The 23,898-nt window shown below is 37.6% G+C and overlaps 1 protein-coding gene across 2 annotated transcripts in view; it reads right to left on the bottom strand.

Annotated features, from left to right (window-relative positions):
* The window catches only part of KIF2A (kinesin family member 2A), a 58,887-nt gene that overhangs the window by 24,274 nt on the left and 10,715 nt on the right, over nt 1-23,898 (bottom strand). For both annotated transcript variants that reach the window (XM_084225812.1, XM_084225813.1), the window contains exons 2-8: nt 10,269-10,363; nt 8,907-9,026; nt 8,426-8,480; nt 6,267-6,389; nt 5,618-5,718; nt 3,138-3,233; nt 2,492-2,546 (exon numbers count right to left, since the gene is read on the bottom strand). In XM_084225812.1, coding sequence (XP_084081938.1) covers nt 2,492-2,546; nt 3,138-3,233; nt 5,618-5,718; nt 6,267-6,389; nt 8,426-8,480; nt 8,907-9,026; nt 10,269-10,363 — 645 coding nt within the window. The remainder of the gene's footprint in view (nt 1-2,491; nt 2,547-3,137; nt 3,234-5,617; nt 5,719-6,266; nt 6,390-8,425; nt 8,481-8,906; nt 9,027-10,268; nt 10,364-23,898) is intronic.

Here is a 23,898-nt window from a genome sequence, read left to right as displayed (position 1 = left end):
AAGAAATTAATCTCCTTATGATAATACATTTTAATTTAAAATTTTATCTTGATATTTTCTTTAAACTTTGCTTTCATTCGTCAAAGACATTTTCATTTGTGCATTCTTCCTAAAACCTATATTAATATATAATTCCTCTAAAGTAAAATCCTTTCTAAAGATCATGTTGTTAGCAGAATAAACTGAAAATTATAATGATCCTTCCTATCGCTGTGACTTCAACAGTGAGATCCTAGATTATAATTACTATACAGCACTGCAATTTACTGCCAATTGCTGTATGGGATATGAGTCAGCAAAACAGAGAACCCAGTGATCCATAGTATGCACAAAAATAAAAGACTCTTTGTGTATACAGTCAGGATTCACTAATGTGTCCTACTTGCATTTCTTTGTAAAATTTCTTAAGGCATGCAGTTCAATAATCTGATATGACTTTATACAACCAGATAGAAACCTTTTCATGAATTAACATCCTGATCAAACAGTACAATGGTTACCACTGCATTACATTACACACCAATGGAAATGCACATTCCAGTCAATGTATAATGAATTTTTCAATTACACTGCAATAAAATGAAATGCAATTATTCTGCAGCAATCACAGATAAAAAGTAAGGAACAGTGACAAAAAGAAATGTATGATGGACAATTCTTTGCAGTAAAAACCTTTTTGTTACACCAGTCAGAAGAGCATTTTTCTTAAAAAATTGTTTGGAGTAAGACAGTTACTTCCTTCCATCTATTTGGTATAAGAACCTGCATTCTTTGCTGATGAAAATTAGGAATAATGTCTCTGAAACCCATCATACATTTCACGATCATAAATACATGTCTCTGAACTAAAATCTCAAAGTGTTACTCTGAACACCTACTTCCTGTGAAGTCAATCCACAGAACAATTGATGCTGAGAATACCTAATGGTTTTGGTGACAATTCTGCATTTTTGAGATGACAAAACAAATTAATTTTTTTTTCTAGTCACAGGATTACAGTTTAGCATCTTTAATTCTTTTACACTTTTCTATGATTTTATGAGAAATACTGTTTCTTGTGAACTGAGTGTTTTCAGGAAATTGTATCATGTGAGTACTAGATTATCATCCCCTACATATTTAGTTAACATCTTTTTTACTACTGTTTATTCTTAAAAATGCAAAACAGCTTTAAGTATCAACCTCATTCTTACTTAGACATTCATATTTCTACTAACACCTCTGACCTACTTTTTTAATAGCTCCCAACCACTAATACAAAAGATAAGCAACTTTCACAAAATCAAATCCGACTTCTGAATCCTAATTCATGTCCCATAATAACTTGTTTTCATTTACTGTGATTTCACTTTGTCCACCTCCAGCAGGTAGAAAGTCACATTCTTCCCAACAGTAAAAATAAAAATGAAAAGAAAAAATAGAAGCATCAATGTGAAAGGGAAAAATAAGACAAAACCTAACTGGTATCAACATATCTATGGGAAAGGGAACACATTTCTCCCATTTTCCTTCGGGTATGCTTCAGATAATCCTAAATGTGTACTTCTGACAGTACAAAACCAATAAATGGCATCCCATGTTGTGTCAGCATCAGAGTTATGCTCTTTTGAGTTCTTTGTCGGAACAGAATATAAGGGAAAGAGAAGGAAAGAAACATCTTGCTGCAATCCAGTAGCTATTTGTGTTCTAGATTCCCAATGAAAGTAAAAGAGTTTCCTAGGAAGTTAAAATTTCAATTTAACTAGAACTGAAAGCAGAACAGTTTTTTGCTGTTTGGTTTTGTTTGGTTTTTTTTAATACAGACTCTAGTCTGATGAGCGGGCAGTAAGAAAAACAGTTCAAACACTCATCACATAAAATAAAAAGTCATTAAGGAGTTCTTTTAGTACCGAACTGTTTTTTAGTGGCATTTGATAAGCTTTAGAGTAACTTTCCAAGCCCTGAGCAACAGCTCCAGGGCATACAAGTCTTCTGTTTGCCTGCAGTCCACTAGCCCTGTGAGGATGTCATGGACAAGTTCAGGCACCAACCGTGTCATAAGATACTTCCTTGATGTCTGATTCAAGACCACTTGGAAGTACAAAAATATATACACAAAAATTTGCATGAAATTTTTCACTGTGTAACTAACTCTCTGCTCAGGAGATCACTTGAAAGATACTTCAAAATAACAGTGATCCTAATACAATATAAGAATAGTGAAGAGATTACAGCAGAATTGATTTCCAGATAAAGTAAATACATTCTAGATGACCTTGGGAAAAAATCACGCTCTTCCTGCACCTCTGCTCCTAATACATAAAATTGTGGCACGTAAACTACTTTTCTTCCCAGGTTATGACAAGTCTATGAATTTTCTAGGTTCATCACACATATTGTCTAATATAAGAGCTTCACCTTTGATTGGTATTTCTAGAGTTGTTTAACACAAATAATGTAACTATCAGAAGCAGCTTTTCAGATAAATGAACAAAATCTTCAACAATCATACCTTTTTTATTGAGTGGTCGTTTTCGTACACAAACACAAATCCTGTGCTCATCAATCTGCAAAGGAAAGTCTTTCAGTGAACTGTATCCCAATTCCAATTACAAAATATTTAACTTTATTTGACTTCTCAGATAAAACAATTGGTTAATCATTTAAACAAAGCAAAATTTCCAGGACAGTGAGTCCATGTAAAAGCCCCTTGTGCCTGCACAGTAGCCAAGAACCCAAAAGGGAGACGAGACTTGGCTGCAAACCAAAAGACTACATCACCTTCAAAGATCAAACAGTAATCATTATGTTGAAGACAGTTTTTCAAATAAGTTTCATGGTTTTGTGTGCACATCCCTTAGCATCCCAGGAAAATTTACCATCCAAAGGCTGAGTGACTACTTAGTACATATTAGCATTATTTAATAGTAAAAATATATTTAGACCATTTAATGCCAGTTTAGTAAAGTAGGACTTCCAAAACCTACTCATTTCAGTATCAACAAATTACTGGAAAAATAAACCCATGTTGTATTAAATACTAATATATATTAAAATACCTATTTGTTGCATTAACAGACAAAAGTATGCACAGAAAAAAAAATGAAAACACAGCAAAAACACAGGAGGATAATAAATTTCCAGGTCCTGATACTTACAGGATCTGCAGTTGTCAGTGGTCTATAATCCAAACTTCCCCTGAAATCTCTTATCATACACATAATTTCATAATTTGGGTTTGTAGCATCAACATCCTAGGAAAAAGTAAGCAACATAATTTCTACTATACTTTTGGTTTCCAGAAAAAGCCTTAATTAATTAACTATGAAAAAAATACTCATTAACTGAAATATTTTTTTTTTCTGCAAAACACCAGAGATGTCTCTTGCAAGTTTCATATAAATTAATACCTTTTTCCACTCTGATGTAGCTAATTTACTGACCATAAAAGAAACAATTATATGCTTCCCATGTCATTTTGGTTGGCATACAATAGAAAATACTTATTAATTGAGGACTCATTAACAGTCTACTCAAGAAAAAGCAATCACTCCTGCCTTTGCCAGCACCTTCACACTGAATAAACATATAGTCAAGACTTCCATATCTCAGGTATGGCACTCTGACAGATGGATAGATACTCCACTACACAGGAACAACACACACCACAGAGGACAGTACAGGAACCCCAGTTGCTCTAAACACAATCCTGCTGGATACAAGCCAGTTAAAGTAGCCTGGTCCCAACTATTGGTCCTCTGTTAATTTACACACATATTTGGATGCATTGCAAATTCTTCCCAGACCCCCAGCAAAGCAGAAGCAATCCCAAGGATACTCAATAGACTAGATGGTTTTGGCTGGGATAGAGTTAGTTTTCTCCATAGAAGAATATGGTATGCAGCTCTGTTTTGGATTTGTGCTGGAAACAAGGTTGATAATACATGGGTGTTTTAGCTACTCCTGAGCAGTGCTTACACAGCAAAGTCCTTTTTTGGTCCTCAACCCACCCCACAAGGAAGGCAGTCAACACAGCCAGGACAGCTGACCCCACGACACAGGCACAGAAGATAAACCCATCCTTAAACCTGGAGCAATCAATGCCAGAGTGACTGGACATGTAAAAGGCCATGCATGGAGCACCAAAAAGCTGAGCCCGAGCCTACCCTGTTTTCTGCAGAACTGATTAAACAACTTCTCGTCACTTCTCCCTGCAAATACCTGTTTTACAACACTTCTGGACATTCTGCTGATGCCAAATATAGCCAGCTCTGGTGCTCATATCCTACTAAGTTTTGCATGGCTACGCCCACATGATATAAAATTTCTGAATCACAGCTGGCTGTGGACACAGTCTAGGCGCAATCAGAAAACACTGGATTGGGGTTACTAAACTGAAAGGGAGCCAGCTCATTCTTTGCACTTGTGACACAGCCAATCTTCACCTCAGAAAAAACTGTGTCCTGGTGATCGGAAGCTGACTGTAATTTGATGTCATTCACTCTCACTACACTGAACTAAAAACTGCTGACAGTAAGTCTTCACAAACTGTTTCTTTATAACACTCAGAAAAGAGTATTGGTTATCATGGAGAAAGGAGTTACTTAATATTCTTCAGGCCCTGTTTAAAGGTCTTGCATGCTAGCATTGCTTGGTGAATTATTGCTGCATTTCACAACAACTTCCTCATACAAAAGTTTAAGACTCAGATGCAAGAGGAGTGTTCACAGAAGCAAAAAAAAGAAAATTTTACAAGTAACACCACTTCAAAGTATTTTAATATATAAAGCCAGAAATGGTCATTCCTTACACATAAAGACATAATAACGTTTTGTGTAAACGGATGTAAATTATAAAACACAAATTTAACATAGGTGATTTTAGGTCAACTTGGAAATATCATTAAACCATGAAAAGTAAATTGTATGAATGATTTACTTGATGATCGTAATTCTCATGTCAGCAGCAGACTGGTACTATCTCTTTAGAGACTAATACATACGCACAGAGCTGTCAACAAGATTACACTCCTAGCTTTGCTAAAGCTTTTACACCATTGTGACAGAAAATCATTTAATATTAAGAGATTTTTCTCAAAGGATTAGCAACTTCATTCTTTTCACACAAGTTTTTAACAACTGGCTACCAAGCTGCTTGCAAGATGAAATTACAAATGGACAGACTAGTTTAAAGAAAGAAACATTAAAAGTCACTGTTAAAACTTGAGCCTCAAATAGATCTATAAAGCATTAAAAATTATAATGAACTATTTATCATATGTTGTATTACCTCCTGTACAATAACAGAGCTCTCTAAAAGTCAAAAGGTTGGTTATTGTCAAAACTACATTTTCCCTAAGAAACAGCTATGATCAGTAGTTGTTCTCTAAAGAATATGCAGCAAGACAGCAATGGAAAGCAATGATTTCTTTAGGAAGAAAAAGGGGGGGAAAACCATCTAAAGTAGTGATTACGAGAGCAATCCTACCAAACAAAAAATATTTGTCAAATCTTGACAAATTAGACACTTCATTTCAAGATTATCACAGTTCATAAAAATTATTAAAGACTGAAAAAAGAATAATTTTGCAGATTTCTCTTGCTGACATATGATTTGCAGTTGAGCTAAAAATACTAACCTGAGCTCTCTTCTCTCTAAGTTCCTGCTGCTGTAACCTTCTCTTTTCACGCTTCTCTTGCAATTTTTCAACCTCTTTTACACAGTTAGATTTTCTACGTGCTTAAAGAAAAAGATGCAATTTAAAAATACTTTCCATATTTACACTGTAAACTTCAATTAAATTAATGTATCTATAATTAGAATGCATCAATTATTAACTATATTTTCAAGCAAATCTGATTAGTGAAGAATCATTATAGCATTTATATTTCTAAAATGTATAAAATTTATTAGAAAAATGCCATGGAAATGGGACAATAATTACACAAACAAAAATATATGACCTTGAAAAAATATTTGGACAGATACATGTGATCTCTTGGTTTGAATTAAAAGTAAGCCCAGACAATTTTTTTTAAAAATTGGGGAAAAAAAGCGCTAGACAATACCACTATGGTTAAAAGAAACAAAAGTAAAAATAAATTCCAAATACTACTACAATTATGATGAAAATGAACATATGTTTAGCCACAGCTTTCTGAAAAGCTCCTCAAGGAAGCTCCCAGACAACATGTAGACCATTTGTCATTTATGGATAACAACATAATCCAAGAGAATGTACATGTAATGCCCAGAATGAATGAGTCCTTGATACACGGTTTACATACAAGGAGGTCCAAATTCCTTTTTTGCAGCTTGAACTGGAGATATATCTGAAACACTACCATTCTGTTGAGAGGAAGAAGACTGCTCAGGAAGCTGAGTAGGTCGTGCACGTGCAGAACCAACCACTGCAAAGGAAAAGCAAAAAGCTCATCTGGACATGGAGGAGTAACCTTTCCACCCATTTCTGAAAAGCTTTGTTAAGATGAGATAAAATGAGACCCCTTTCTAAACACAACAATTTACTGTGGCTGAGGAGGAGCCATACTCACGGAAAGTCTATTAATAAAAACATATGGTATGCAGATTTTTTTGTCCTAGCGCTGTACAACATGATTATTAAGCATCAATGCTGCATGTGCATATTTTTAAATCCTGCAGAATTAGTATGATTTACTGTATGCACAGAATGAATTGTTTACTTGGAGATAAGCAGTCCTGAAGCATAAAGTGCTTCAATTTTATTTATATTGTAATTATACCCCAAAAAATAGCAAGAAAAGAAGCCCTGCTGTTCCACATTCTCTAGATTGTACAAAATGCCCCAACCCCATTAAGCCTATGATCACTGGAGGAGCCAAGCAAAAGAAATTAAGGCCAGTGAAGTGCAGCACAGTCTGTAAGTGGAAGAAACAAGGTTTTTTTCCTCTATACCAGAAGGGATACAGATACAATCAATATGTCTAAAGTTATGCGTTGATTCTATATGTGCTAAGAATGCCAGCTTCTGAAAATGCTGTGATGTCTTTTTCCAGTGAATGCAGTGGGAGTGGTGAGCATGCAAGCTTGTATGATAGAGCTGAATGCTTTAAATTGTATTTCAAATAGTTGCTTTGACCAGCTCTGCTTCAGCTGGCCTGTTTCCTGCACACACTTCTAACAGAGTGCGTCAGAAGAATACTAAAGTGAAGGTTATCAGCTTTGACCAGTAGCCAGCGAAGAGACTCCAAGCAAAGCACACTGTACAACACAGAAACAACTACAGAAACAAGTTTTGAAGAGGACAGAAAAGACAAATGTCATCATTCCACATATCATAGGAGATCTAGCTTATAGTATAAATTGACTAGATAAAATAAGACACTGTGCTGAGAAAAGCTAAATTATAAGGCAAAAAGGAAAAATATTTAGGCCAACAGTGAGTGGTAAGAGGCAAGGTACACATTAAAATACAAGTTACAGGGTTATTTCATACTAAACAGATAATTTAATACAAATGAAAAAATGTATGGATGTAAGGATACTCCATCAGTAAGACATCTCATACTTAAACCAGACTATATAGGAAAAAAACCCCAAAACACTCCTGTATTTTCAATCTGCTTAATACCCCCAGAGCGAAATGGCAGAAGGGCAAAAGTGGTCCACATCAGAAGAGTCTGATTACTTGCAAGCCTACTTGTTTTCCAAGTTTAAACAGATGGACTGGAATCTAGTCTGAAGAAATGTTAGTAGATTAATGTTTGGAAGAAGAATCATCATCATCATCATCATCATCATCATCATCATCATCATCAGTACAAGTCAGTTAAGTTCAATGTAGGGGAGAAAATGAAAATAATAAGCAGAATTCTTCCCCAAGTTATAGTTTATCTCTATTCATCCAATACACATTTTTCACCTATTCTCTTGTGGTATTTCAGTGATTTTTTTCAGATTTTTTCACTATTAACTGTAGAGTGATAAAAAATCTGTAGGACTTAAGTATTCTTATATTCTTATGACTGTTCACACATAGACCGTTACAAAACAACAGGCTGTAAACAAAAATAGTTGAAAATTTGAAAATTTTAAGAATTCAAAGCACGCTACTTAGTGTATATCGAAACATTCAAATAAGCTGAGGACACTTATATATGAAAAGTCTATGCATGATTTACCATTGCATAATTAATTATCTTCAAATTTCTGCACCATCGGTTAATTCTGCTTAACTTTTATAATTATATATTGCTTAAACGTGCATATAAATATTAATTGTATAGTATGAATTCCTAAGCGTATATATCCGAATAATTTTAGGAATTATATACCATATCTTTTACATGTCACAGGCCTACATACCAATTAAGAAATGCAAATTACTAAGGAATACTAGATAAACAGGAGGTTAAAATGTTACCATATTTTTAACTTCATTGAAATGGAAAGAGATAATTTTTACCTCTATTATCTCTGGCAGGAGGGTCATTCTTAGAAGGTAACACAGTTCGGCGACTCTACAAAGAAAGAAGTCTCTCTTATTTGATCACCATATTATTGAAAGCATAAAGTGCAGCCCCACCTCTGCTTCTTTCCAGTGAATAAAAATAACACAGTATCAACAAAAGAGATTTGATTGCAAATCCCAGCAGGAAAAGTGAAGGGGTGAAGGCTGATTGAACTGTCTGTAATGTTCAGGAAAACTCCAAAGCCTTTTCTTTATCCTTCATTAAGACATTTAGTTATACAAATATTAGTTCCCAACTTCCTCCCTGCCAAACCCGTTCTTAAAAAAATTTAGAAATCCATATTCAACACAGGAAAAAGAAAAGACCACTGTTATGAAATAACACCACAGACACAAAAGTTTAAAACTCTAGCATAACATCACGTATAGAGCTACTGTAAAGTTACCAAGAACAGATTGCATAGATATTACCAACCTTCACAATTTTGTTTACTTTGGCTGATGAGGCAGGTGGTGGTAGTGTCTCTGGGCTAGGCTCAATATCTTCATCAGGTGCAAGATCTGGGTTAAGTGAAAATATGCTCTCTAAATCAATCTGTGAAAAAGAGCATAAAACACATTAATGCCACTTGACATAAATCCTCTCTTTATCTCCTGTTATGTTTGACAAAAAACAGTAATTATATTAAGTGTTTTTACCCCACAATTTGGTCATGCTAAGATCTGAATTATTTTCTGTTCACTAACTACATGAATCTTCCTCTTTGTATAATTTGAAAACACATCATTCTGTAAAGCGATGAATTTAAAATGACCAATAGATAGTATAATTTTGTAAGTTGATCAAACTAAAAGAGAAATAGCTAGTATTACTATGGTAATTTGACAATTACTGCAAAATATGTAAGACATTCTGTAACATAAAAAAGAAGATCTCAGTTATCTTAAATTTCCCAGACAGTGCGCAAGAAAAAAATTGCGAAGGCCCAAAAAAATCAAACTATAGTTGAAGCCATATTAAATTTATCATGGGTTGTTTTTTTTTTTCTTTTAAAGTATTACTGACTGTCATTCAAACTGCTGTAAAATGTAAGGGAAGAGGGGCAGGATCTTAAAAATGTGATTTTGTAAAAATCTTGATGAGCTTTGGTCTCTATAGACTTCTATTTCTCTTTGCTGAAGCTTTCAAAGACTTCGGTGCTGTATAGATTCTGTGCGTATTCAGCTGATGAAATCTCCAGGACTTTCTCATGTTTTTTGTTTTTATTTTCCTGTCTTTTCACAAAACCAAGAAAGTGTAAAGTGCAATTATTTCTGAAATTATTTTCCAAACTGAAACTGGCTAACATGGTCCAAAATTTAAAGGAAGATGCGGTAGGAAAGTGTTACACAAAAAGACAGTTTCGTAAGGAAATCAAGGAAAATTGCTGCCAAGAATAAAATAAGCAAACAAACTGGCAGTTAAATTCCTCAAGAATATAAAGACAAGAAAATTTCTAGTTTAGCTTTCCTACTAGTTTCCTGTCTGAATTGTGTGTCATTCTCCCTCTTAAAATTTTGATTTTTCTACTTGTAAAAACTGGATAACAAAGTCAGCCTTTGTACTCTGGTTCAAAATCAAGAGATGAAAACAACTGCCTAAAAGTTATGACACAGAGCTCAGGAATTCAAATTTACAATAGAAAACAATGTACTCAATACTTTCTGCACAAAACAGTCTGTAAGCAAAGAATCGTGAAGTAAATTAAGATTTATGTCTCATTTTTGTTTCCAGCACAAATTCCAAGTAATATTCACATAGATTACATATTTTATTTAAAGTTCTAAATAAGCTTACCTCTTTCCCTTTAGTATCCCCATTTTCAATCCATTCAACAGTTACACTTTCATTATCTTCATTTAGAGATGTTACCATAGCTTGGTGAATTCGGCCTAGAAAGCAAATACAAGGTGATTTATTAACTGGTGGAAAAAATTTCCAGAATACATTTCATCCCTGCACTTAGTCATACAGAGAGAGGTAGGAAGAAGATGGTTGAAAAAAATGAGGCGATAAAAAGAAGGCGATTGTAGGTCACACACCTGATCCACCTGTGCAGGCTGTAATGGGACAGTCAGCATACAAGTGAAAAGCACAATCAACAGAAAATCAAATGGTAAGTAAACAGAACCTCTCAGGAAAGCCACACCACTTAGACTCTCTCTCCTTGAGAACAGAAAACTCCAATACCAGAAGATTCCCACAGGTGCTAAAGGCCCCTTAGGTGCACTTCACAAAGGCTCGTTTGTCCCCCCTTCTAGACTGATACAACATGAGCCATCTCAACACTGAAATTAATCCCTTTGAAATTGTGTTCTGATATTCATTTTTTATAGGCAACAATCAGGTGGTCGTTCAATTAAAATTAAACTGCCTGGAACAACATAAACCATTATTTTAGAAAGAGCTACTTACACAGACTGCTGAGCTTAAGATGCTTTCGCATTGACTTCTCCAGTGCAAGACCCAAAGGAAGCAAACCCCCACAGAGTAAGATAAAACCAGTAAACCTTCAGTAGGAATAAGGATTTTTCTTCTAAAATATATAGTACATTGCAATTTTTTATGGCGTCTTTCCTATGCACAGTACAAAAGAGCAACTGGAAGAGCAGGACAGCCAAGTACTGACACAAAAGGATCAAGACCCAAGTGTCACATTGATTTCACATCCATGCTTTGCCCTCAAGTACCAAGAACTGAGGTTTCTAAAGAACATGAGTCCAAAGCAACTGCTCCTCACACATCCTCCTGTAACGAGGTCCATACTATGAAGAAGTAATCCTTTGCTCCACCTGCCCTGAGCCACCCCCTAGGACTACATGCAGATCATGCTGGAGCACTTGTGCATATACTGCTGCTACTGGGCACCTGCTCAGGGTAAAATGCAGCATAATCAGCACAGATGCTTCAGTCTGGGCCTTCTCTGTCTTGCACTTTTTTTTCTTTTCTAAAGCTATTCACCCCAAAAATCCCCTTTAGTTTTCTGCTCCACTGATTGTTTCAACTTCTTGTTTTAGCCACTTCAGTTACAATTTGACAGTTCTTCAAAAACAAAAAAATAAAGGGTTTTTACTGTCTCAGCCTTCTAGGGCCCACAGGGGGACAGAAAGAAAGAACAACCTTGAATGATATCCCAAATTATCTCAGCTAACAGTGAGAGTAACAAATGTGTGTCTTTAATATTTCTTCTATTAAAAAGGCTGCCTAAACATTCACATCTAGTTAAGATTTAGTAAGAAGGGAGACTACAGGGAAGCATCTCAGAAGGTAACAGCAAATCCTGTATTGTCCCACAGTGTGTAGAGGAAGAGGCTAGTTGCAGCTCAGGAGAGGTGTAGTGCTCAGGGACTTGCAGAGCAGTCAGCAGCCCTGGGCAGCATCACCTTCACATTTGCAGCACTTGCCTCACTGGCAGCACACATTACACAAGCATTTACAACCTCCACTCTTCTCCTGGCCCAAAGCATAACAGTCACTCCCACACTAAAGCAAGTCAAGTAGTTTTTTAACATTTTAAATAAAAAGCCTACCCTTTTTGCTTCACTTAGTTTTTGTCCTCTGGCATTCTCTTGTTTTTATTTCCCTGACCCATGCTTTTTCTGAACAAACCCCTTCCATTTGGGCTTCCTGAGCACCATTCTCACCACCCTGAATAAACTTCCTCCATTAATACTTCAGCACTTAAAAACCTCTAGGGACTTAATTTTGTGCAAAAACACTATTGTAGAACTGTTTCATTGAGCTGTCTGGTCCTACAGCAAAGTAACAACAGAAGCTGTTATCTTTCTGTACTAATGCCACTCTGGCCTCTTCTGCAAAGAGTGCGCTGAGACCAGGCTGCAAGGACACAAAAACTCTGGGAAGTGGGAATTTAAGGTTACATTGGTATAGTCTTCTGCTGCTTTTTTAAGGCCTGGCCCAGCTGTCAATTCAGAATCAAGAGAAAAACTGTTGTAATAAGTCAGCTGAGACTTCATTTTCTCCATGCAGGAAAAGCCCCATCTTTATTGTATAGGTCATATTTTATAGGATTTTAACAGAAAGCACTGTGTCAGCTCTTACTGGTTGACAATACACTCATACTTAGTTCATTGGTCAGTACATGGTGTTTTGAATATCGATCAAACTTCTGTATTTTTTAATTCGTTTACATACTTTTTCTACTGATTCTCATGAGACAGATCCCTTATTATTACAGATGCCCTTGTTTTTCACCCACAAATAGTTTGCTGTGTTAATGAACTCTCATTCCCAAGACTGCTTTGCCTAGGAACTTGCAAGCTATTGTTAGCTGAAGCAGCAGGGCCTAATCCATATTTTATAAGACCTTTTTTTAAACATCTTTTATCTGTCTGCAGCAAAATACAATGTATGAAAAATATCAGTTTAGTAAAACATATTTGATACAATATTCCAATAATACTTTACACTACCAAATTTTTAAAATTTTGAAGAAAACCACTATTCGCAGCTGAAACCCGTGACACTATCACCGACTATTCAGCCTGCAGTCACAGAGCCACCAAATAAGTTTACTGTGTGTTTCTGTGCTCTGTTGTTTTTAACAGAGAACAAGTAATATTTAAAAAAGGTTTCATGTTTGCCATAACCAGTGAGAAGAAATCAAAGCAGGCTGATAAATGAACAGAAAATATCCCACACTCTAACAAACACAGTAAGCCAGCATGCCATAACAAAAGAATCACAATAAATCTTCCATCTCTGTGCCAGATTTCATCCCTTCCCCAGCCAAGTAAGTCAGGGCTGGAAAAAACCCATAAAAACCCACATACTAACAAAAATAAAAGTGATGTCCATCTTCCAAATACTCTGCGTTTAAAAAGAAAATGCTCACTACAGTATTTAAACTGGCAAAGTACTCATACAATTTGTTCCTAAAAATTCCTTGTGTTACTAAAAGTTTACATGTTATTGAAGTGCCAGATAAAGCATTTACATTTTTACAATTGCCTCTTGCTCTCTGGAAACAGTATTCCATTATATTTTTCTAGTACACAGATGAATACAGCAGCTGGGAAATTCAGGAATGCCAGCAACCAATTAGGCTGGCATAAACCTCGTCTAGCATATAAAGCAAGACCAAGCTACAAATGCTAAAACATAGGAGCCAATTGGAAGAGTGCTTCAATGCAACAACCCTAATTTCTGGTACACTTTCAAGAGCTGGTATCAAAATTTGACATATAAGCATGTCCATGTAAACATGAACCAGCATTATAAGCTGAAGAAGTAAAAAGTAATTCAAGAAGATGTACCTTAAAACCAAGAGAAGTAGAGCTGATACAACAACTCTTCGTTTGGCATTTCCTTAACTTCTAGTGCTACTCCTCGCATGATTAGAATTCAGATCACAAGCAACTTTCTTTTTCTGAGAAGTTGTTCCATTTCTGTAGGGCTCCCTGTCACAGTAACGAGCCTGTCTAAGATGTGTTTGGACAACATTCTCAGGCACAAGCTATGACTCTTTGTCATATGTCCCTTGTCAGGGCAGGAGCCGGGACTAGAAAATCCAGACAGGTCCCTTATAACTCAGCATACTCTATGATTCTACAAGTCTCAAAACTAATAGAGAGGTTATTTGAAAACACAATTATTTGGGTAAGTATATTCTGTCATACAGCATGTGACATCTGGCTAATCTCTAGTGACCAGAAAATACTGCTGTTGTACTGTCCAGCAGTACAACAGAAAAACGTGTGATGACAATGCTTTATAATTATCTTAAATACACAGACATTACAATATTCTCACTCTAATCAAGTGAAAAACATCAATTCCCCATTCCCTTTCTTCCTTGCCATCTGATAAACATTTGACAAACATAAGGAAGCAAGCATACTGATCTGATCTGCAGACATAGAACATAAATCTCTATTGTGAAAGTTCTTATGGCAGCAGCTAGTGGTGCACAAAAAAGTTCAGGAAGAGCACTGAAAGCAAATAACCAGAGCTAAATCAAACATTTTAATTAACCCTTAGCCTAGGTAGCAGTGTCAACTTATTGCAAATACTGAGTGCACTTAAGATCCTTACCTCTAAGGAAAGAAAACATTTTCTACCTGCCAAGCTTCCCCAAACCACCACAATTTTGAAGCAGAGAGCAATCAGAGTAATAAACCCACGGCCCTTTCATCTTCCTACTATTTTTCAGAAACATAAGTTATCAGTCTGAAATATGGGTTGGTGTTTAAATTACAGTTTGGACTACAGCAGTGGCTGACATGTGACAAACTCCTCTGTATTTTCCCAAGAAATAGAGCTGGACCACAGCTCTGTTTCCCCACCCGCCCACATAAGTGAAGAGTGTCTGCCCCAAAAAACACTGTGCTCACACATCTCATGCACAAGCTTTATGAAATCTTAGAAACAGCTTTGAGCTGTAATAATTAAAAATTACAGGCTCTGGACTGGGCTACTGAGAAGAGAAGTTCATAATTTCAACTATGATCCTCTCATTCCATACCCAAAAAACAGCAGGAGAACCGTACCCTGCAGTGTTACATCATGACCATCATATAGTCTAACTCTTGGCAGCCCAAATGCAGGAAACTATTTTTAGAAGAACCAGGCTGTAGCAATCTTAACAGACCCCACCTTGACTCGGGGCTTGCTCACCTTACATCCCTTGTACTTGCCACATCTTCAGGAGCTTCATGTGTTATATTAGCTCTGGCAGTGGGCCATCAGCCAAACACTTAGCTTTTTTAAGTGCATCAACAGATGAGGTGAATGTAAAAATATACTACAATTTCACACCTACTACAGTCTTGCTGAGGATGATCACTGCAACAGAAGCTACTCATGCCTTAAAAGATTATAATACACATTTGTTAAATTACCGTGATTTTCCGATTCATGTTCCTGAGTGACTAACATGAATGTTACCTCATCTAGACACATCTGGACATGACTGACCTTCACCCTCTGTCAACTGATAATCAAAAATTAAAATTGTGAAAAGCACAGTTTTTGTTATTTTCTTTTAAGTAATATAAACTCCAAGTTAAATATAAGAGAAGCATGAGGCTACAAATACAGAAGCAGCACATACCAGACAGAATTATTGCAGTCCAGAAAATTATCTTCTGTGCTACAACTTCCAGTTCCTGGCAACTCTGGTGGAAGAGCTTTCCTGCTCTCACAGAGCTCAAGGAGGCAAAAAAAATCACCAAATAATGCCTGTAGCAAACTTTAAGGAAAGAATCTGAAGGCAAAAGAGAATTCCTGGCTTGGTGTCTCCATCAGTGAGTGTCAAGGATGAGGATGTCCCTATTCACACAAATCATTGCTTGTCATAGCCCTCTCTGCACTACACAGACAGTCCTGCTGCTCATCCCTCAAGGAAAAGCCAGCAGTTATTGCTGACTGATGCTACTTTCTCCACAACTCCAAATGTATTTAATTTTATTTGTTTTAAAGTTTCATTTATCCACAACCAAGTGGATATCATATTTTATTTTCATTATATCTACTATTTTTACACAACTTTTGTTTTACTTAATCATACAAATTTATTTCAGCTTTGCCAGCCTTCCCTATTGTCTTGTCTGTTACGTTAGTTACAGTGTTATCGCAGCATCAAATGGGACATTAAACATGCACAGTCCCTAAAACATTTCTAAAGCAAGTTCTTAAATACTAACAAGAAGATATAATTTAATTAAATACATATCTTAATATGTATTTTTGTGAATCATCCCTAGCTGCTACCAACTCATTTTGTTGTATTATCTAAATTATCACAGCAATACTCAAGTCCTTCATACAACATGTATGTTACAACCACATCTTATCATCTCTGTAAACATCTACCATGTAAGAAAGAGGGATTTTGAGAACAGAAAGTAATATTATCCAAATCAAGTTTCCCACTCCTGCCTGTATGTTCCAGCTTTGAATTAAAATCCAACTTAATCTTTGTCCATACATAAAAACCTACCAAACTCAGAAATAACCCAAGCTAGGTATGTAGATAATTTCTGTGGAAGTAGTAATCAAATATAGTGCTTTAGAAACACAAGAGTTCAGAGATATTAGTGACAGTCCACAAAAAAATGAGTATGGGAGAAATAACACACAGACATGTGACTGAGCTGTGGATAACATTTAGCTTCAAAATACAAATAGTACATTTAATGTTCCTCATATAGCAAACAGGACATAAGAAACGTTTTGGTTTCCCATCCATCCAACACTAACAAGCCACTCCACTCTGAACCACTCAATCACAACTGACTGCTTTCAGCCTAGCAGAACTAGTTAGCTATCCATACTGAAGCACCTCCTCTAAAAAAGTTACCAAGAGCTGCATCCCCAGACTGCTGTTGTGGTTTCTGCTTCTCTAATAATTTTCTATCTTGTCATGTTGTGATTTGGGGGGTTTTTCTGCTGATTTTTCATTCTGCAGGCTGATCTCTAAAGTTTCCCTTTACATTCAAAACAAGTCTTCTGTGGTTTCCCCAGTTACTGAAACACTTTGGTTTTTATTTCCCTTCAAGGCAGGTCCAGTTTCTTTTTGGGGTAGGGTGTTAATATCCTTTTAAGCACATTTCAAAGGGCATTATTTTACATTAAAAATCTCTGCTTAAAACATCATGTCTTTATTGGCTTCAACTGCCAGTCAAATCAATGGCAGTAATACCACTGGCTTTACAAAAGGTTTTCAGTAGCATCTCACCACAGCGGCATTGGGAAGTTTACACTAGATATTGCCTCTGGAGGTGCTAGTGTCAGAGAGAACAAGTTACTAAAAATGATAAATGTTAACTAAGGCAGCTGAATTTATAACAAAGTGTCCCATTATTATGCCAACAGATGCACTGATACCTTGATACTTACCATCAAATTATCTCAGCTGTACCATGCCAGTCATGCTATCATTTTTAAGAGTAGGTGAGCTCTCAACTTACTAACTTACCCACAGAAAAAATTATTTGGAAGGAAGTGCCTTTGACTCACATCTAATACATGCTGTTATAAATTCTCTAGAAAATTTTCAATAAACTGAAAACATTTTCACTTTGAAATGTTTGAAAACTAGCACTTTGATGTCAATATATAGAAACTTTTTCAAATATTTCATGTGTTCACAGTCATTTAGTACTCTATGCTTTCTTTTATGGCTTATACAAACACACCTGTACAAGCACTATTTCTACCTATTTCAGTCTTTTAAGAGTATCTGCTTTTCCAACACCAAGAGACAAAATATCCCAGAGAAGCTCCAGATCACTTTCTACAGGAGCACTCATTCCCAAATAACAGCAATTCTGAAATGGCACTTACTTTTCCTCTTAGCACTTCACCCTGTCTTCACTGACTTCACTTACTTTGTGACTAGCGAGAACACGAAGGTTTTACGCCCATCATTTACATGTTATGATCTCCTAATCTGTAGCAACAGCATGTTCAGTTTGTGCCACTTTTAACCCCAGTTGTTTTGCTCTACAGCTTTGTAACAGATGAGTAATGCTAAGAGAACTTTTGTAGATGTACAGTTATGTTCTCACCCCCTACCTTGTTATCACAGGATGGACTGAGGAGTCAAGGCATTTGGGAGGCTTGGCTTGATACTATGGCCAAACCTGGCCTCCAATCAAGATGTAAGAAAGTGATCTCCGCCACTGGAAGCAAAGAAGGAGTCAATTGACAAGACTTTGGGAGGGGCTAAAGGGTGGAACACGCATTGTGCGGACGAGTACATGGTGATAGAATCCTACAGTGCTCCCTGCGCTGTATTATCTTCTCTATTCAGTCTTCTGTTGTATTTTTGATGAGGTTAAACACCTCTTAATGTTCTGGCACAACATATATCTCCAGATACATGATTATGACACTCCAGCGAAGTACTGAAGCTTCCCAAAAGCAGTGTTACTTTCTGTGTTATGACCAAGAATTAATAACTGTAATGTACGGGAAAAACTAGCCATCCAGTCCCAAAACTGATCCCAGAAGTTATGTTGTTAGCTAAAAATTACTAGGTAAACTATCATCACCTGTCTTAAGCACCTGACCTTTCTTGTGTTAATCTGAATCATTTTTCATAGTCTACTAAATAGTTTATTAAATTCAGAGAAATTTATGGCTTACTTTCACAAAATGGTCGCTACTGCCAGTGCTGCATAAAGTCTCTCCTACCCTGATGATCTGGCACGAACAAACTCAGGTCACCACAGACTCAGCTCCAGGATTCAACATCATGCTAACCTGCTTCATCTCTATCACACTAGTTTGGGACAGAGACTAGGAGCACTTCAGTATCTGTCCTCCACTGTTCGTTACTAATTTTAGTCAAGATACTGTACATTCCTGTATGAATGATTCTATTTTATTTCTAATTTTTCCATTTACTTTAGTAAAGAATGAGCTGTAATCTCCTCTGAAACAGATATTGATGCAATCACCAGTTGCTCCATGGCCTAAAATCTTTTTATTCACTTATCCTGGTTTTGTTGTTGGGGTACCACAACAGTCTTTCTCTTTGTGGAGAGGGGAAGGAACTCAGACAAGGATCTAGCATTTGCTGTCAAGGCAGATTGTGTCATGGTCTTACTGAAGCATGGCATAACCTGAAATAAATAGGGCAGGAGATCTTTCTCCTTTTTGATGCCTTTATTAAAAATCAGCTCGGGGTGGGGGAAGAATTGACAGGTCGCGCTCACACCGCCACTGCTTCCAGGAGTAGCACGGAGGAGGAGCTTTGTCTGCTGGGGGTTCTGTCCTCATGAGAGCACCAGGAGATTCCTCATTTTTCGCTTTGACATTCAGGGTCCTTTTCTAGTCGACGTCTTTTGAGGTTATTGTGAAAGGTAAAAAGGGTCTCAGCAGGCACTGGATTCTGTTCCTCACATCTAGACATCACTTCAATCTCTTAATTTCGTGTTGGTTCGTTGTTTTTAGGGGTTTTTGCTAGGTTTGGTGAAATATTTCCTCATTTGCCTGTTAGTACCGTCATCCCCTCTCCTTCACCATCCTGGGGGAAGGTGCCAGGCAGCAGCAGGGCGGTACTCGACAAAAAAGGGGAATTCTCAACCATCAACAATAGATAGTTAATGACCAACTATTAATGACCAACTATTGACATGAAACTATCAAGAAGGAACAGTTAGAACTCCCCCCTGGCAGCAACTGGTCCAACCTGTGAACTCTGCAACCTTTAAAAAAATGGATAACTTTTCTATTCATAACATAACCCAACATCTTCATTCTCAAGCATCAGACAGAACTAGGATGTAAGAGAAAATCCCTGTCCTGAAAATCCTTTCTGCGCCGTTCTTTCAGACCACATGTGGAGAGATTACCTAAGACATCTGGTATGGCATTGGTTCATGTCCACAGGTGCTGATCCAGCATCTTTATGGCATACTGCTCGGATGTACAGCACTTTAGTGCTCAGCTCAGGTCCCTCAGCTGTGTCTGTGGCAGCAAGTAGCACACTACTGCAACAGGCACAGAGAGGTCTGTAGAGCAAAGCTGGTGGTGCTTGGGATCAGCAGTTCATACTGTGTGTTTTGCACAGGACTGCTCTAGCACCACAGGCTGAATACCCTTTGCCAGCATGCATTGTGCACTTCTCTTCCACGTACCCTCCAGTTACATTTCACCTAAAAGGAATTTTGTGACAACTAAAGCACAGCAAAAGGAAGTAAATTTGATCAGAAGATATGTGTCCAAAGTCCATTTACTGTTTGAACTGAATCCTTGTTACAGATGCACCCATGGTCCCAAATGGTATCTATATGGATACATAGAATGTATCAAGACCTCACAAGTCACCTTGACTTACACAAAAATATGAAAAGGGCATTGCAATCTCCTACAATGATGCCTTCAAGAGAATGAATAGGTGCATGTGCTGCATGTCCACCCACATGCACAACAATATGAAAGTGTGATGCTTACTAAAACAAAAGACTGCCCAAGCAGTGACAGACAAAATGATGCAATTCAGGCCTCTTCTCAAGAATCAGACACAGGAGTTAAGGTTTTCTCTAGGAGGCAGGTCATCTGGTTTACTCAAGATGGGAGCCTGGAAGTGAACTAGTACATGTGCACTGAGAATTATCATGGTACCAGGACACTAGACTAAAATGAGGTGCAAGATAAGCTCACTGCCTAGACTAAAATGAGGTGCAAGATAAACTCATTGCCAGAACAGTGCAAAATGTGAACTATTCTAATCCTCTGTACAAGGAGATCGCATGCAAACAAGTAATGAAGTAGGGCATCTGCAAAGAGAAGCATGTTTTCTTTTATTATATAGGCCTTTCACAACATTAGCTACAAACTTACAGAACATCTTGAGTCTGGTGTTTAGTAACACTACAATACACTGAATTTGCCATCTGATCCTTTGACAAGACAACTTTTTGGGTAGTTAGATGACTCCAAAAGAGTCATCCCAAATAAACGAGAGTAGAGAAAAAAAGTGGCAGATGAGCTTCAACACTGTTGGGGTTTAGGATTTCTTCCTTTTGTTTTCTTTCTCTAAAGGAATTTTCTCCCATTTTTGTTGCTAAGAAGCAGTAATGATCAGTACTTAAGAGGGACAAAAGAAGTAACTACTTTCTCTCTGAGGAGCAGAGATACAGGGAGAATTGGGCTGGGGGAAAAGGGACTAGGCACAGCTCCTAGATGCTTTGCTCTCCCGGAGAGGGACAGTCGAGCTGCTGTTTGGCGCGGGAACTCGCTGCCGCTGCCAGAGCCCAGCCCTACCCTGCTTTTTGTGCTGTGGGTGAGAGTAGCCACTGAACTGGGACGTTATTGGCACCCTGCCTCACTGAAAAAAAAAAGGATCCTTCATCATCTGCTTGGATCCCTCAGGGGGAATCCCGGGATCCCCAAGCCCCTCTCCCTGCCCCGTTTGGGAGTCAGGCTGCATCCATCCAGCTCCCCTGCCACTGCTCCCAGCTCTTCACTACACTGTAGCCACACATCCCTTGCCTGCTGGGATGCCCTGTGGTTCCAGCTGCAACTGCGGAGTTTCTGCTGCCTCTTGTCTGCTGCCCAGGGTGAGCCCGCCCTGCATTCTAGTCACCGCTCCGAGGCTCCTGCTGCAGCTCCTTTCGCTATCTGGATGGGCACTGGGATAGGTTGCCACTGGGGGTTTGTAAAGGAAGTGCCGTCCCATCCCTTCCGCCACCTGCGTCCACCATTGCCAGGTGAGGGAGAAGGCTGCAGCTGCAGCACAGCGCCCCCTGTAGCACGGGGAAGTCATCGCACCCCCTGCCCCACCCGGAGCCAGCAGCGCCCCTGCCGGCTGTGACCGGAACTGCACTGAAGGGAAGAGCTTACAGAGCACCAAGAGACTTTACTGAGTTTTCTGGTTTTGTTTGTTGCTACTGTCATTGTTGTTGTTTCTTTGCCTTGTTATACATACACACACTAGTAAACAACTGTTATTCTTCTTCTCATCCCTTGGCCTGAAAGCTCCTTAATTTCAAAGTTATAATAATTTGGAGGGAAGGGGGTCATATTTTCTACTCCAAGGGAGGCTCCTGCTTTCCTTAGCAGACACTTATCTTTCAATCCAAGACAAATGTTAAAGAAAAGATTAATTACAGCTTTATAATGCTGAATCTGGAACTAGAAGTTACAGCTCTAGAGATCCTTTAGTTGACACAGCTCTCTCAAAACATCATTGCCTAAACATGCACCTGCTGCAATGACAAAAAAAGCTGTTGAAACTTAAAAGCAAGTATCCTTTTCAAAATATAAATAAGACTTTGGTACACCCACATCTCAAGTACTATGGCACACTACAAAAAATATGTAGTAGAATTAGAGGAGGTTAAGGGAAGGACAACTAAGAAAACAAAGAGAAAAAGTATATTAAGCAGGTAAAGACTGCTCACTTTTACAGAGAACACTGAGGGTGGACTTGGTTGTGCTTTACAATAATAAAAAACAAAATGAGTGAAAACTATTATTGACCAAATGCTTCAAGACTAAAGCTGGGAGTGGTCTCTTAAGGCATAGGTTACAGACAGATGAAAGTGGTAGTGTATTTTTATATGCAGAAAACAGGGAACTTCTCAATCTTGTGTCTGCAATAGGTCTGGTCAAAAAGGTATTAAATAAATCCACAGACAACTTGTCTACAAATTGCTAGAACTAGGGAAAGTTGTACTTCTAACATCCTAGATACAATTCTGCATAGTGGGGGAAAACAAAGACTTTGGAAAGAGACAAAGGTGATGTGCTTCCCTAAATAGCCCCTGGTTGCTGGACTAGATGAACCACCCATCTGATTCACTAGTGTACTTCATATAGAAGTGGTGAGCTTACTGCAAGTACTGTAAGTAGAAAGGAGACTGAAGAACCTCCCCAAAAAGCAAAAACACTTCAGAAGATTTTACCCAGCTTTCTCCAATTTCAGTAAGTTACATAAGGAGAAAAGGGAAAAGTTCACCATTCATAAAGTAAGAATTAACCATTCATAAAGTAAAAATTTGGTTACATAATCACACAGCAATATCCCTTTTAAAGTGTAAAAAATCCCCAATATGAAACAATAATAATCTACCAATTTCTAAAACTCCTGCAAAGTTTACCAGCACCTGCTAGTCCCTACCATGGCCCATACCAACCCCCCTCCAGTTCTCATATTTAAGAAAGATTAAGCAGCGATGCAAACTTTATTCAAATGAGAACAAGACACCAATGTATAACAGGACTATATTTGCTGTCCTCTAGCAAATTTTACTTTTACTGATGCTGCACAAGTGAACGCTTCCATTCAATTCCTGATAACAACATTTCTACCTGTCCAATGAGTTCATAACTTGTAAGCACTTTGCAGGAATAGTTCAGTATCTTATGCAGTCTTGGGTTTTTTAATAGTTTTGTAAAACTGAATATTATTTTACATATTTTTGTGCATTTTGACTTCTCTGGAGACCACTGAACAATTTTGCAGGCAGCTTCTATAAACTTCTAAAACTGCTTCTCAAAGTTACTCTCAGAATACTTCATATATTTTTGCAGATCCAGGCCCTCTGTGTTCAGTATAAATTTCATTACATTTCTGACATGTAAGCTTTCTGACATGAAAGATAACTATCTGAGTCAGCCATACCAGGACATACCTGACAGCTCAGGTCATTTTAACACAGTAAGAGAATAATGTTGATAACACACTCATGCTTTGTTTGTTTCTAGTTAGCGCTTACCACAAAATGAAGGACATATTAGTGTCCCATGATCTGCCAGTGAGTAGGTGACAAGAGCATGGGAGGAAGCATAGCCAGGAGAGTTAACCTGAAACAGCTAAAGGGATACTCTTTATTTAGACAATAGTATGTAGGGATAGGACTAGGGTAACAGTCTTTGACTCAGGGAGAGTAGGTTTAGACTGGATATTCAGAAAACTTTGTTTTGAGGATGGTGAGGCACTGGAAATAGTTAT

Source organism: Fringilla coelebs (genome assembly GCF_963513975.1).
Source record: "Fringilla coelebs genome assembly, chromosome: Z".
Classification (NCBI taxonomy): domain Eukaryota; kingdom Metazoa; phylum Chordata; class Aves; order Passeriformes; family Fringillidae; genus Fringilla; species Fringilla coelebs.
The sequence above is the reverse complement of the archived record's forward strand: the minus strand, read 5'-3'. Positions and strand labels throughout refer to the sequence as shown.